The 16,393-nt window shown below is 40.0% G+C and overlaps 1 protein-coding gene across 3 annotated transcripts in view; it reads left to right on the top strand.

Annotated features, from left to right (window-relative positions):
* The window catches only part of CDON (cell adhesion associated, oncogene regulated), a 99,821-nt gene extending 85,949 nt beyond the window's left edge, over window positions 1-13,872 (top strand). For 2 of the 3 annotated variants that reach the window (XM_032285020.1, XM_032285021.1), the window contains exons 19-20: window positions 12,355-12,698; window positions 13,221-13,872. In XM_032285020.1, coding sequence (XP_032140911.1) covers window positions 12,355-12,698; window positions 13,221-13,384 — 508 coding nt within the window. In that variant the 3' untranslated portion in view covers window positions 13,385-13,872. The remainder of the gene's footprint in view (window positions 1-12,354; window positions 12,699-13,220) is intronic. The other variant, XM_032285022.1, reaches the window with a different exon arrangement.
* The last annotated feature ends 2,521 nt before the right edge of the window (window positions 13,873-16,393 follow it).

Genomic DNA, 16,393 nt, shown 5'->3' on the forward strand with positions numbered 1-16,393 from the left:
AATGTTTATGTAAGAATGAATAGGTGACTCCAGTGGTTCTCAAACTTTAGTGTACATCACTTGAAACACTTAATGAAAACACAAATTTCTAGGCCCTACTCCTAGAGTTTCCGATTCTGCAGGTCTAGGGTGGGGCCTGAGAATGTGCATTTCTGATGAGTTCCCAGATAGTAGTGATGCTGGTGGTCCTGGCACCATGCTTTGAGAACCACTGGAATAATTTGACTGGCTGTGAAGTACAACTAGAGAATAGTAGGATATTAAAACTGAAACACTGGACTGAGCTGATATGGATAACCCTGAATGTCAGTGTTTAGTAGTTTATTTAATAAACAAGTCCTATTAAATGTTATTAATAATAGTCCTATTAAATATTATTTATTAAATGAGCAAGTTCATAGAATAAACAAGGCCCTTTATTGAGTGCCTGTCATGTACTGGGTACAGGCCTAGGCCCTGCCTTCAGAGAGTCCATAGTTTAACAATAGTGATTCTCAGACAGAGGTAGAGATACAGTGAGTAGAGTTTGAAGAAGCACATTGAGTTTTATAATTTTATATTTAAATAATAGAAAAAAAATCTCTATAATGTCTATGTATACGAGGGTATGCTATTTTTATATTAATCGAAAGGAGACATGGCTTACATGTTGAGAAACACTAGGGTAGCAGCAGCATAATTTTGGTGAAGTTTATTGAGAATGGGAATGATCTGTTCAGAGATGTGTTTAGATGTGAAGAAAGATGGCAGAGCACAGGAGGGAATGGAGGGAAGGGACCAGTGAGACAATGGTATAACAAAGCCCTCAGCCTTCATGAGGGAATGGGGACGACGAGGAAGGGATAAGTGAGACTGTAGTGGTGGAGTCTTCAGGACTTGGCCCTTGACTGATAGGGATCTAGAAAAACAGAAGATTCCAGATGCATAAGAAGTTTCCAACATGAATGACCGGGGTGGTAGTCATAGAAATAAGAAACTTAATAAAATGATACATCATGACAAGGTGATGAATTTGGTTTTGGAGTTGAAGTATGAGTTGTTACCTTAAGTCGAGGAGAAAGATGAAAATGCCGGTCTTGGGTTCAGGGGGTAGATTGGAACTATGATACAGATTTAGGACCATTTTAAGTTCTATCCAAGTAATAGAACCTAAAACAGATGAGACACCAAAGGAGACAATATCCTTGGCAGATTGATTATTTTTATATATTTATTTGATGTGTTTGTTTGCTTTTATTTTGTATGCATTTAAAGTGATTGGACATTCTTTTTATTTTTTATAAGATGTCATATCTTTTATTACTTTTTCTTACTCCTTTGATATATCTTCAAAGAATAACAGATATGGGAAAAGAAGAATGATAAAATAAGGAGAGTAAAAAAGAAAAAGAGCATTTCTTCATTCATTCCTTCAACAAATGTTTGTGCAGGTCTGTAGTGGGTCAAGCACCAAACTAGGTGCTGGTGATACAGCAGTGAACATAACAGGCATTGCTCCTGCGTTCGTGGAGCTTAGAGTTTGATAGGAGAGACATGTCTTTTAAGAAATGACATAAATCGCCGGGCGCGGTGGCTCAAGCCTGTAATCCCAGCACTTTGGGAGGCCGAGGCGGGTGGATCACGAGGTCAAGAGATCAAGACCATCCTGGTCAACATGGTGAAACCCCGTCTCTACTAAAAATACAAAAAATTAGCTGGGCATAGTGGTGTGTGCCTGTAATCCCAGCTACTCAGGAGGCTGAGGCAGGAGAATTGCCTGAACCCAGGAGGCGGAGGTTGCGGTGAGCCAAGATCGCGCCATTGCACTCCAGCCTGGGTAACATGCGTGAAACTCCGTCTCAAAAAAAAAAATCAAAGAAATGACATAAATCATCCAGGTGCAGTGGCTCACATCTGTAATCCCAGCACTTTTCGGAAGCCAAGGCGGGCAGATCACCTGAGGTCAGTAGTTTGAGACCAGCCTGGCCAACGTGGTGAAACTCTTTTCCTACTAAAAATACAAAAAAAAATTAGCCAGGTGTGGTGGCAGGCACCTGTAGTCCCAGCTACAGAGGACGATGAGGCAGGAGAATCACTTGAACCTGGGAGGTGGAAGTTGCAGTGAACTGAGACCACACCATTGCACGCCAGCTGGGCGAGAGAGCAAGACTCTATCTCAAAAAAAAAAAAAAAAAAAAGACAAGACATAAATCATAAAAATGAGTATGTAATTAAATCTGGATGCTTTAAAGAAAAAGTAAAGACTGTGTTAGAGAGGAAAGCAAGTGAGAGAAAGTTAGAGAAAAAAAGTAAAAGATGTGTTAGAGAGGAAAGCAAACTCTCTCTAAGCCAGTGGCATTTTCTGAGCTCTGAAGATTTAAAATTGGTCCACAGAAAGGAGATAGGTTTAGAGCTTTCCAGGCAAAGGGAACCATTTATACACAATCTCTAAAACAGAATGCCTGAATCCTCAAAGAACTTAAAGAAGGCCAACATAGCAGAAACCTAGTAACTGGAGGAGTCAGAATTAAACGGTGAGTGATATCAGATCACACAGAGCTAGGGCATGTCTTTAAGCAGGACGACACTGTGATGGAATTCGGGTTTTTAAGAACACTCTGGATGCAGTTTGGAGGCTAGATTGGTTGAAGAGGCCAGTGGAGGAAGCAGTTGAGGATGATGTCTAGGTGTCTGGGTGTAGCCATTGAGGCAGAAAGCATTGCAGGAGATGAAGAGGAACTTCTACCCCACAGTGTACTTTTGGGGGAAGCCCTCTGCGATCTGGTGGTGCCTCTGCAACTCGCCTTCCTTATTCCACAGATATGAAGAACTGAAGAAGTCTTGGGTGGGGCCTTTTCCGTATGGACTCTTACCCGCCCTGTGCTGCCATTCCAGGTTCTTTTTTCTCTGCCTTCTCAGTTGTAAACTTAACCATATTTCTTGGAGTGAACTTTTAAAAAACAAGACATTGCCTACCTTTGACCCTTTTATCACCCATCTGTTTTAATAATAACATCTGGAAAGAAAACTTTGCCTCTTTCTTATGTAAACGAGAATAGTAATGTGAAAAGTTGAGAACAGGCGAGAGGACTGTGTGGATCTGTGGAAAGTTCTACTTGATTCTGCAGCTCTTGTGACATACTGTAAATGACTGCTTGCCTCACTGTGTTCCATTACCTTGAATCCTTTTTAGTTTCTTTTGGTTTTCTTTTGTTTCTTTGAGACGGAGTCTGACTCCGATACCCAGGCTGGAATACAATGCTGCAATCTTGGCTCACTGCAGTCGCCACCTCCTGAGTTCAACAATTCTCATGCCTCAACTTCCCTAGTAGCTGGGATTTTACCAGCGTGTGCCACCATGCCCAGCTAATTTTTTATATTTTTATTAGAGACAGGGTTTTGCCATGTTGACTAGGCTGGTCTCGAACTCCTGGCTTCATGTGATCTTCCCATCTCGGCCTCCCAATGTGCTGGGATTATGGGTGTGAGCTACCATGACTGACCCCTTTGCAGTTTTTAAGAGTAATATGTAAAGCTCACTATGAACACCTAGAAAGAAGCATATTTAATGCAGCTTTGCAGAGAGCCAGTTCCTTACACCAAAGACCTAATCAAGAAATCCTTGTGCCATTTGGGCATTTCAAGAGTTAAACAGATTTTAATTCAAAAAAATAATAACTCAAAAGCTTTCTATCCTTCTCTTCTCCTCTCCTAAATTCAGAAGGCAGTAATGCAGTTCTGGATGTGTAATCAAATGTGGCTTATTAGTTGCTTGGCTAGTTTCATGGAAAGGGATTGACATTAAATCTGGTCTTTTTAGTATCAACCTTGATAATTTGTAAGAGAGAGTAGAGAAGACACTGATGAAATTAACAGATGAACGAACTGAGAGATCCCATCAGGAAGGAATGAGAAATTGAGAGTCTTAGAGAGACTGGAAATGGACAGGAAGTCAACCAACAAAAATCAGCTTGGAAAAATTATTTAATTCATCTGGGAAAAAAGTACAAGTTACATGGCTGACAGTCGAGAGAAGTAGTAAAACTATTGGGAATAGTGCTTTAGAGAACAAAGATGATACAAGTGACTTCCAAGTTTTTGTGTAATGACAACTTTAAAAGCCTGTGTGCTGTTGCATTTGGGAATGCTTTCTCACCAACTTGAAACCCTCTGTGGATGTCAGATGTCCTCTTATGACAATAACATGTAGAGATGGATATGGGAACATTTATTATAGTAGTAGTTCTTTCAGGCCTAAGTCTACCCAGTTTGGTTTGCTAAGTATGAAAACAACAAGTTGTCCAGTTCACCTGAGCTTTTTCTTCCAGCAGTTCAATTTGCTATGACTCACTTCCTCTCCTATTTCTGACCACTTAGCTGCTTCAGAGCTAGCCATAAAGCCAAAAGAAGAAAACATACATTCAACTTCTCTTCCATCTATGGCAATCTTCCTATTTCCCTAAGAAATTCAGAGTGCTGTGTTGATTTTTTTTTTTTTTTGAGATGGAGTCTCACTCTGTTGCCCAGGCTGGAGTGAAATGGTACAATCTTGGCTCACTGCAACTTCTACTTCCCGGGTTCAAGTGATTCTCCTGCCTCAGGCTCCTGAGTAGCTGGGATTACAGGCATGTGCCACCATGCATGGCTAATTTTTGTATTTTTAGTAGGGATGGGGTTTCACCACATTGGTCAGGCTGGTCTCGAACTCCTGACCACGTGATCCACCCACCTTGGCCTCCCAAAGTGCTGGGGTTACAGGCGTGAGCCACCATGCCCAGCTGAGAGTGCTGTGTTTAATTTTAAAAATTAATCAGTACCTTCCTTTTGGGGAAGTTGTATATCTCCCCAAATCTGTCCCTACTTCTAAGATGGAGACCTAGGGCCTGTTGTCAGGAAGTCAGGGAGTCCAGCTTTTTGTCTTTCTTTATAAGCGTGTGTGTGTGTGTGTGTGTGTGTGTGTGTGTGTGTGTGTGTGTGTGAGCTTGCTGTGCTCGGGAATACACTCAGTCATTTGTTGTCATTCAGCGTTTACTGTCATGTTTTATGTGACAGTCGCTGATAAATTAATTCCCAAAAGGACACTCGCACTCTAATGTTACAGTCATTGCAGCATCCAAAAGAGCAGACATCAAGAAGGGAAGACAACCGCAGCCATGGAGCGGTGTCATCCATTCTTTAGGTGGTAACTGATAGCTCCCATAAGTAAGAGCTGGGTCAGCAAAATGGCACAGTGGCAAGTGGAAACAGCAGAGGTGAGTGGAATAGTAAGATAAACTACCACCAAGGTGAAACTGTTTCAGAAGTCTCAGGAGTATATGCATGAGAATAAGTATCACACATCCAGGAGATTCACAGATATTTCTTCCCCTCTGGGCATAATCAAAAGAGGAAACTTCAATGCAAAAATTATGTAATCATCTAGTCAGAGTAATTCTGTACATAATCTTGCTTAACAAATATTCAACTGTGTAATTAGAAGTAGAATATTTTGAATATGTTCTAGAAAATATTTTACAGGTGCTATAGTTTTGCAGGAATATCCAAAATATGTTTAATCAGCTACTAAAGCACCTTATTCTTCTAAGCATAATCCTAAACTACTCATCCAATCTTTTATTTCCTAGTCTGTGCTATTCAGATTGTTGCTTAAAGAACATTTCTTATTTTTTGTGATACCACAATAGAGTCATTTTCCTATCTTACAGGTTGGTTAGACAGGCCTTTCCTGTTTTACCAAAAGGTACCTTAGTAAACTAACAGGTCCCAGACCATCTGAGTTTTTACAGAACAGCTTAGATTTTTGTATGTGGCAAGATGCACAGAGCTCTATTTACTCCATGTTTTTAAACTTAAGATTAAGCAAAGTAGTTTTATTGAGCTAGAGACAACTCAGTGAAAACTTTTATTCCACTGTAAGCCAGCAATAACTACATTTGAAAGACCGTTTGAGAAGCCTAAGATAGTGAAGTTACAAGTTGTAGTATATAAACTGTAAAATGTACATTGTAGGAGCATTTTGTGGAATGTCATCTATTTGCAGACATTGGTCCTGTTTTCTTATTTACTGTCTTACATTTGTCTCTTAAGTTTACGTAGGTACTGATATGATTTTTGTGATCATCTGATTGCTTTGGAAGTTTTAATTAAAGCATTATCAGTAAAATGATTGTTTTCACAGATGATATCTGGTTATATTCAGAACAGAGACTATATTCCTTTTTAGCAGACTATATTCTCCCCCCCCCATTTATTTATTTTATTGCATTTTAGGTTTTGTGCTTGTATCTCAACATGCAACGCCTCAGTTAAAGCCATTTTTATGCTGATACATGTAGATATCTGGAATTGAACTAAAAGTAATGTAACTGAATTATTTACATTTGGTTAGCTAAGTGGTTAATTACTGATGATTATGAGTTAAGGTTCAGTGTACTAGAAAATTTTAAATCAGTGTGGTTTATCATGCTGAAATTCAGGTTACGGTTGCTTTGCAAATCCAACTCCAAGTATGTTACCATCAACACCACTTTAGTAATTAAGGATCATAGTTCAGAATAAAGTAAACACTGCTATGATTTCCTGTTTTACTTATCTGAAAAACAGATGCTGAAGAGTAGGTAATAGGATATTGTACTTCTCTCTTGCTATCTAATTTCTTTAAAAAGTGTGTATTTCATATGCTTATCAGCTCCCAGCACATGAAACCTGTGTTGACACGCTGATGACCACACTTGTGGTTGGCCCTCACCCCTTCATTTCGCCCACTCCTCCAGTCCTGCCCTGTCCATATAACTTCACTGTCACTCTGACAAAAGTAGTTTAAAAACTGTTAGTCTGCCTTTAGACTTCATTAAAAAATCTCACTCTGTAACTTGGCTTTAAATTAAAGACAAGAGCAGAAAAAAAGAAGGAAGCGGAAGGCGTTAAGGGCATCTCATTGTCTGGTGAGTCTACATTGTTTTGTCATATCAACATTATGAAGTTCATTCGAGCTTGATCTATATAAGCAAGTTATTAATTTGTAATATAGGGAACTGTTGTAGATTTTCAAATTCTGGCAAATATGTGTATGTGCGTTTTTTCCCCCCTGCATCTTAATTGTACTTCTTTTAAATGAAAACTTTTCTTTCTGGTCTGATACTTCTTCATCTTTAAAGTATAGGTTTTAGCCAGGCATGGTGGCTTACACCTGTAATCCTAGCACTTTAGGAGGCTGAGGTAGGAGGATTGCCTGAGTGTAGGAGTTCAAGACCAGCCTGGGCAACATAATGAGACCCCCGTCTCTACAAATTTTTTTTTAAATTCCAGGAATGGTAGCACTTGCCTGTAGTCTGATTGAGTCTGATGCAATATGGAAGAATATACTGGGACTGGTCCCTGGTTAGAACATAGGAAGTGCCCTATTCTGGAGCTACTCCGGAGGCTAAGGTAGGAGGATCACATGAGCTGGGGAGGTCGAAGCTGTAGGGAACCATAATTGTGCCACTGCATTCCAACCTGGGCAACAGACTGAGATCCTGCCCCCAAATAATAACAATAATAAAGAAAATACAGATTTCTAGTAGCTTTGTATTACCTCCAGATTCTTGCAGAGCAATGCAACATCAAGGCAGAAGATCACTTAGTGTGTTTTAGGCCATCACTGTTGAGGGATTTCATTAAGTACCCAACTGTGCTTACATCCCACTGTCCTAAGGTATCACACGGAGAACCGTCATTGCCTTTGCTCCAGGAGATTGAAGTGTCAGTCAGACAACTTGAAGCTGACAGATATTAGAAGGACCTCACAGATCACAGAATCAATATTGAACTAGGACAGAAATAACTACTATACAAAAAGCTCAAAGTGTATCCATTCATTCTCACTTTAATATGCATGTCTTCTCTTACTATTGGGCCTGGGCTGCTGCTATAAGGTACTTTGAATATTAGTTTAATTGTTGCTTCCTGATAATTAAAAAAGGAAAAAGTTTGGTGTCCTAATGTTTGTCATTTTTAAAAAAACATTTTTTGAGGTTCTATTGTGTGTCATTTTCTATGTGCATGGTGCTAGCCATTATGACATTAGAGTTTAATGTAAATTAAAATTTTTGCCACTTTCCAGGCAATACAAATACTTTAGAATGTTTTAATTCCATTTCCCCGCCAGTGTTTTGTGTTATTTTCATCATATGTTTATACTCTAAAAATACTTAAAATCCTCTAAGACATTAAAAGTACTACTTTTGCAGTCCATATTTATTTAGAATTCCGTGCTTGCCTTTTTTTGTTGCTACTCATTCCTTTCTGTATTTCCTTTTTTCTAAAAAATCTGTTGCTAGTCATTTTCCTTCAGCTTGAAGAAGTTCAAGACTGAAGGTGACAGATTTTCCCAACTTTTTGATCTAAAAATATCTTTAATTTGTCTCCCTTTTTGAAGGATTTTTTAAAACTGCTTATTGAAGTATGGATTGGCAGTTAGTATCTTTCTGTACTTTAAAGACATGATTCTGTTACTTTATTGCTTCCATCATTTCTGTTGAGAAATCATCTGTCTGTACAGCTATTGTTCCCTTTCAAGGTAATATATCTTTTTCTTCTGGCTGCTTTTTTGATTTTGTCTTTGTATTTTGCTTCTAGCCATTTAATTATTGGCATTGATAGGTATCATTTTCTTTGTATTTATTCTTTCTGGGGTCGGGGTCCACAGAGCTTCTTGGATCTTCGGCTTGACCTTTCATCAGGTTTAGAAAACGCTTAGCCTCTATGTCTCCAGTGCGGCTTCTGTTCCATTCTGTCTTCTCCCTCTGCAGAGAGACTCCAGTTATACACAGAGTTTTTCACCATGGAGTGCTTCCTGTGTTTCCTCAGCTGCTTTTATATTTTTCCATCCTTTGTCTTGGGAACCAGTGAGCTTCGTGGTCAACAATCCTCTGTTCAACTGTACCCAGCTTGCTCTTATCCCCACATGTTGAGTTCTTAAATTTTAGTTATTCTGCGTTTGCTTTCAGAATTTCCAAGTGACTATTTTTACTAGATTCTAGTTCTCTGTTAAAATTCTCGTTGTCTACATTATTGAACATATTCATCCAGTTTTTAAAGTCTTTACCTACTCACTATCCGCATAACTTGTTTTTCTCTTGTTCTTGTCTCCTGATGTGCCCAGTACTTTTTGTTGAATTTTAGACATCAGATATAAAAACTTGCTGAGTTTCTGGAAGATGTTTTCTCCCTCTAGGAAGGATTTACTCCTGCCTTTGGTAGGCAGATGGACAAGGGCCAGATCACTTTAAGTCAGTTGGGGATTGACATGATTTGGTCCTGAGTTTCAGTCTTTGTAAAAGCCCTCTCTGCCCTCTTCCTGCTTTACCCATATTTTAGGGTGTAGCCCTTCAAGGGTCCCAGTTAAAAGCCTGGGGTGTTTGTTTACTGGGCCCTTTGTTTTTGGCAGGCTCTGAACTCCAGTTTTTGTCCTCCCAGCACTATGAAACAGCCAAAAGCTCTGCTCAGCCTCCTATCTGTCTCTCTCTTCTTGACACCTCCTTGTTTCACCCTGCACTGAATCGGGCTGATGGCCTCCAGAAGAAAAATAGTGCCAATGCTTAGGGTCACATGTGCGTTTTCTGCAGAATCTCAGCCCCTCAAGTGCTTTGGTAGCCCTCATGTGCCTTTAACAGATTTAAAATAAAATTCCTTCTTTTTTTTTTTTTTTTTTTAGTTGTTCTTAGCAGGAACAATCAGCGTTGTTCTGTTACAAGTTAATCAGCCATCACCAAAAGTCAGGAATTTAAGTTTTAAGAATTATTTTCGGCCGATCTCGGTGGCTCACGCCTGTAATCCTAGTACTTTGGGAGGCCAAGGCAGGTAGATCGCCTGAGCTCAGGAGTTCGAGACCAGCCTGGGCAGCATGATGAAACCCCATCTCTAATAAAATACCAAAAAATTAGCTGGGCATGGTGACGTAAGCCTGTAATCCAAGTTACTTAGGAGGCTGAGGCAGGAGAATTGCTTGAGCCCAGGAAGTGGAGGTTGCAGTGAGCTGAGATCACGCCATTGCACTTTGGCCTGGGCGACAGAGCAAGACTCCATCTCAAAAAAAAAAAAAAAAAAAAGAAATTATTCAACAAATCATGGCAGCTATATAGAATGTCCCCACAGAAATGTCTCTGATCTTTTGATACTAGAGTCCTTCTTCCTCTCTAATTCCATAATTGTTATCTAATACAATTTTCCTGATTATGAGATGGTTGAGTCTGATGCAATATGGAAGAATACACTGGGACCGATCTGTGGCTAGAACGTGGGAAGTACCGTATTCTCATCAGCCACACATCTGTGACTCATCTCAAAGTTAATTGCTCCCAGTGTCTTTTATCTTTTCTTAGATAACACTACATTATATTATCACCATTTTTTTTTTTGTCTATCTCCTTTGCTAGACTGGAAGCTGGAACCCTGCTTTACTTACCTTTATATTTGCAGTGGCTACCACGATGCCTGACCTGTGGAAGACATTTTGTGGATGCTTTCTGAATAAAGGGTTCTTTCAGATAAGGCTATTTATATAGATGGATAATCATTAAAGTATCAGTGGTAGTAGTTTGAATTCACAAAGGCTTTTCTCCCCTCTGACCTGGCCCCGCATTTCACCCTGTTTCGAGCATATAGATTCCATACACTGAATGCATTCAGGGGAGCTTGGGGGTTCCCCAAGTATTGGGAGATTAACAACAAAATACAGGAAAGGAAGACACTGATCAGATGGACATTTTTAAGTGGCTTTCAAATTAATGCTCACCTTTGCCAGCATCCAGAAAAAACTTTATAAGTTCAGAGTTGAATAAAATGGACAAGAGAACACGTCGGGAATGCCATACTCTTCTGCAGTCATGACGTGTCTAGACTGTGCTCTGATTGTGGCCCCAGTTAAATTCCTTCTGCACCAGGGCTTTCTTCACTATTTGTTGACTGAAGACATGTGTGGAAACACGTAAGTTATATTTAAATCAGGCATTTTTTTTTGTTATAGAATTAAACATTAAAATTAGAGTCATATTAGATAATACCATACTCAAATTATTCTGCACAGATGAATACTTGTCATCCTTTGCTTACCAGGTGACAGGTCTCTGAGTTTAATTATTTGTATAGTGAGTATATTTCTCTGTTTGAAATTAAAGTTGGAGTTAATTAAAGATTTGGTTTACTGGCAGATATCTTATTCTCTTTCAGGTTCATATCTGTCTTCATGCTTAAGATTTGGTTTTTCCAATAACTTGAACCAGCATAACTGCTACTAACAGTTGATTAGACTTCTGCTGATTTTTCTTTGCCCCAGAAACGTATCAGCCTATGTTTAAAGGATGGAAATCCAAATAATTCTTATCTTTATTGGCTAACATTACCTAGCTCCAGGACACTACTGGTCGGTCCTGTGTAGTCCAAATCAAAGCCCAGTGCAATGTCATCTCCAGACTTTTCTTACTCCCAATTTTAGTCGGGGAGGGAAATATCTTTGAGCCTCTAGCTTCTAGTAATGGTGTGGAATAGCTTGATCATCAATAATAATGGTAAAATCTGGATAATTTGAAAATATTGGAGAATAAGCAGAAGCAGGCAGAAGAGAATAAGAGTCTACCCTTGAAATAAAATGTGTGTGATTTATGAGTTTATGGAGTTTTGCCTGAACGCATTATCCAATAGTGGGGCAAGGATGCAAGCAGAAGCTATCAGAGGACTGACTTTGATGCCAACAGAGCAACCAGAAAATCAAAAAGATAATCCAGTTTAAAAAATTACTACATATGTGAAGAAACAGGAAAATGTGATCATTACTTAAGGGAAAAAGAAATCAATAGAAACAGACTCTGAGATGATCCAGATGTCACAATTAGCAGATAATGACTTTAAGCAGCCATTATAAATATGTTTAAGGACTTAAAGGAAGGTATACACAAAGCAGTGTGTTTTTGGTTAACCTTCATAAGGTCATTTCTTTCATGTGGCCATATGTTTCTTAGCTTTCTCTTCTCATCTTTTATTCCCTCATTCTTTCCAGTAGCTAATGGCCTTTTCCTTCTGGGTGCTACTTTGGGAGCCAGTTAGTAATGAAGTAGATGACTTTTGACAGTGGACTAAGACAAAGGAAGTCTATAGGACATCATATAAGGGTTCGTTCTTAAGTAGTTTGCCTTTTGATGTATTCTCCTGTTGTATGGCACTTCCATTATAATTTTCAAATTCTTGATATTTCAGATCATAGTGAATCATTTAGTTGCTTTTAAGCATCAGCCTTTCTTAAGAGTCTGTGAATACAGAATACCAAATGATATTTCAAAATAGGCTTATTTTAGTTATTGATTCCTCTAGATACAATTCTGTTTCTTTACTCTGCAGGTGTTTCACCAAAACCAACAGCACTTTCAGCAACAGCCCTCTTCCTGTGGTCCCTGTGGTAGCACCTTATCCTCAGGGTGGCTTGGAAATGAAGCCCCTCAGTCACATGAAGATGCCTGTATGCCTGGCCTCCACAGTCCCTGATTGTGTCCAGTTGCCTGAGGAGGGCGTCAAGGACAACGTAGAACCAGTCCCTACTCAGCATACTTGCTGTCAGGACAATGTAAATGACGTCAGCTCTGATCGCGCAGAAGATCCAGCAGAGTTCAGCAGAGGTCAGGGAGGCATGATCAGCCTTAGGTTTCCAGATTGTCTTCAGTTAGCTAAGAGCTATGTATGGGAAGGTGATGCTTTCAAAGTTTCCCCTCTATGATTAGTTTACATATTCCTTGGGAGACTGGGTGGGATGCTGGGTACTTTAAGAAAAGATAAGACTCAAAGGATTCTTTGAAATTCTGGTATTACTCATGTTCTTCATCTCAGGCTGTCAATCCCATCACAATTTGGAAAATATATTTGGAAATAGGCTTTGATTTCATTTGTAGGGTGACAGAAGACTTGCTGGAACAATGCATTTTGTGAACATGAGCCCCTTTTTCATTTGAGTTGGTTCTGGAGTTGTAACCTTTCTTTCAGGTGGTTATTTTAGGGCCTTTAAGGGTTGTTTTAATCCTCAGATGAATTGTATAGCTATTCATGAGAGCTCAACTTTATTTTAAACCTTCTATCTCCCTCAAATTCAAACCAAACACAACCAGATTCTACTTATGCTCATTTTTCTTTCTTCATTGCTCAAGTTTTTAGACTGCTTTGTAAAAATCAGCCTTTATCATTTCATAATGCTCCCAAACCTTCCTGTGTTTCAGGAGACAGCTGTGCCCATTCAGAAACAGAGAACAACATTGTAAGTTGGAACCGTCTTATTTTGCCACCTGTCTCAGAGGACTGTGCTGAAAAGACAACATGGTCTCCGCCTGGCATTCCTTTAGACAGCCCGACGGAGGTCCTTCAGCAGCCCCAGGAAACCTGAGGATGTGCAAACAACCAGCCATGTTCCGACTTCAAGCCAGTAACTGCGCAAAACAGGCCTGGGAGGGAACTGAGTGAAGGACCTTAATTCAAATCAGAGAAAATCATTATTTATTTTTTTGTAGTAGTAATGTCATATGAATGTATCTTAAAATGTGTGCCCTTTTATATTATTTATGCCTAAATGTTTTCTTCCCTATTCCTTCCTCTCCCTCAGTAGGAAACAACCTTGTTTTGCATAGTATTCAGTCACCTGGAGGGCAGAGGGGTCCTTCCCTGTTTTATAACTGCTATAGTGCAGCAAGAGCTCCTCATGCAAAAGATCCCATCTCTTGGCTGCTTCAGCTAGGAGGGAATGCAGGGGCCAATTGGAGGTTGCCACCAGCCAGGTTTTCAGGTGGAAAATGATCTTTCAATAGTGTACTCTCAGACCTTTTTTTTTTTTTTTTTTTGAGATAGACTCTTGCTCTTGCTCTGTCACCCATGCTAGAGTGCAGTGGCGCAATCTTGGCTCACTGCAACCTCCACCTCCCGGTTCAAGCAATTCTCCTGCCTCAGCCTCCCAAGTAGCTGGGATTACAGGCACCAGTCACCACACCCAGCTAATTTTTTTGTATTTTTAGTAGAGACGGGGTTTTACCTTGTTGGCCAGGCTGGTTTTGAATTCCTGACCTCAAGTGATCTGCCCCCCTCAGACTCCCAAAGTGTTAGGATTACAGGCGTGAGCCACCTGCCCGGCCTGTATTCTCAGACTTTCTGAGAACACTTTGAAATCAACCGTAGCTGTGACCCATGTTTATAATAGCAGACCTGGCTGACGAATTTTAGAAGAGTGCCTTCCACAAAAGTGGTAATGTGACCTGTTGACTTTCTCTCTATCTGCATGTGGGCACAAGTGATGTTTAGTTTGCTTGGCACTAGTCATAGCAGTGCTGTGGACACGGTGAACTGTAAGATCTCATCGAATTATGGCAGTATGCAGAAAAGGAACCAAGGCCAGAGAGACAAATAATGCCTAATGTCCCACTGCTTTAAAATTATATTAATTTATAAAATGGCGAGGATGGAGCTCTTTCTGTCTGTTTCTAAGAGTAGGAACAAAATAAGACATTAAGTGGTGGCTTGAAGAGAAAGACACATTTTCAGAAGAAATAAAGGGGAGGGCTGCAGGGAGCCTGCCTTGGTGGGAGCTCTCCAGTCTGTTGGATTAGCATAGGAGCATGCTCATGGTGCCACGATGCTGAAACTAGTCATCCCCCACTTCCAACACGGGCAGCAGCCTGCAGGTATGAGTGTTGGAAAAGACTTACTCTGGAAGAAAAAAGTATTTTTCTGAAATTTCCTGATGTCTCTTTCGGAATGTCACCCTTGTAAACAGGCACCTAAAGCGCTGGTCAGCAGAGCTCCTGACCACGGCTGCCTCTGCATGACAAGGACATTTGCAGCTGCCTTTGGAAGGCTCTTCACATTAAAAAGCAATAATTATATAAGCGTGTTTCATAGCTTGAGTCAAGCTTTCAAGGACCACTGCTCCCTTTTGCATTATGCATCCCTTTGGGGAAAGAAACAGAAAATTATTCTGTTTATATAGAGTCAAGCAATTCCAGCAGAAGTGAAGAAATGTTACAGTTTCCCAGAAATTGCAGTGGAATAGAATATAATCCTATGTTAACCAACTTTCTATATAAATACATCAGTATTCCCTTACATATGTCTGTATATTTTACGATAGAAACTGTTGGTGAAAATGTGCTTGCTTAAGCTGGGTCACTATGCAAGAGTTACTTCCAGTAGAATGTAGTGAATATAATTCCACAGTCGGATATCAGCGATGCTGTAGACCCAAGTTCTGCATTCCAGATGTCCGTGCCTGTAGTATACTGGATTTATTCTTCATGTTACTTGGATCCAATTAGCTCTGGAGGGGGATAGCTGCATCCCTTATTTCTGTGACTAGCAAGGACAAAGTCCTGACACACAGAATATGAAAACATACCCTGTGTTAGCCAATCAAGTTACAGCAATGCTGTCAGAAAGGGAGTTTTAGAAGACTGGGGAGTAAATGTCCATAGACATTGTGATTCAGGAAACAGGTGTATTAGCATGAGCCTTAGGTCATGAACTGCTTTTAAAGATGGAGTTTGAATGTGGGATCTGTCCATGAGGAAGAGAAAATGGCTTTACCTTTAGGACAGTCTCATTGTGGACTGCTTTATTTATATTGTTAGTAACGCTGTTTTAAGTGTTCTTTTTATTATATTTTATTTATAAAAAATGCCTTTATATATTGAAATATATATATATACACACACACATACACATATATATATATATACATATATATATATGTGTATAATTGCCTTTATGTTTAGGAGGTATGAGTTCTCCCTAAGCGTGAGTTGGCTCTGAACTTTTATGCCCTGCACAGGCACCCAAACAGTCCTACCTAATGTCACTTCGCCAGGAAATGAGAGGACATGGTACAGTGTGGGAGACGGCACTAACACGTGTTGAATAACTACTGTGTACCAGGCACTGTGCTCGGTGCCTGTTACTGTTAACTCATTTAATCCTCACAATTAATCTACAAAGTTGGTATTAAAATCCCCAAGTCACACGGTGAGCCATGGGGCCTGAATCTGAACCCAGTTTATCTGGAGCCATAATCTGGGCTCCTCCCATTTTTCCATACTGCTTTCCAAAAGCATTGCAGTTCACTCCTTGGATGGAGCCAGTCCCATTCCATATGCTGTGATCTGGCGTGCCATGGAATTCCTCCAAGGCTGCAACTCTGCAGCCAGAGAGGCTTCCCTCTGGCCTCCACGGGCAGAGCTCTGCTTATGACTTCGTCTTCCAGGAGTCCACATTTCTCCCCTTGATGCCCCATGTCTGTCATCCCCACCTGGAAATTTGATCTTGACTGCACTCAGTGATCATGCATGAAATTGGTCAAGCCTCTTTATGTTCCTTCTCATCCAGAATTCTGTGATTGTTTTAGCACTAAACTGCC

Source organism: Sapajus apella, unplaced genomic scaffold (assembly GCF_009761245.1).
Source record: "Sapajus apella isolate SASKATOON/1434 unplaced genomic scaffold, GSC_monkey_1.0 scaffold16, whole genome shotgun sequence".
Lineage (NCBI taxonomy): Eukaryota > Metazoa > Chordata > Mammalia > Primates > Cebidae > Sapajus > Sapajus apella.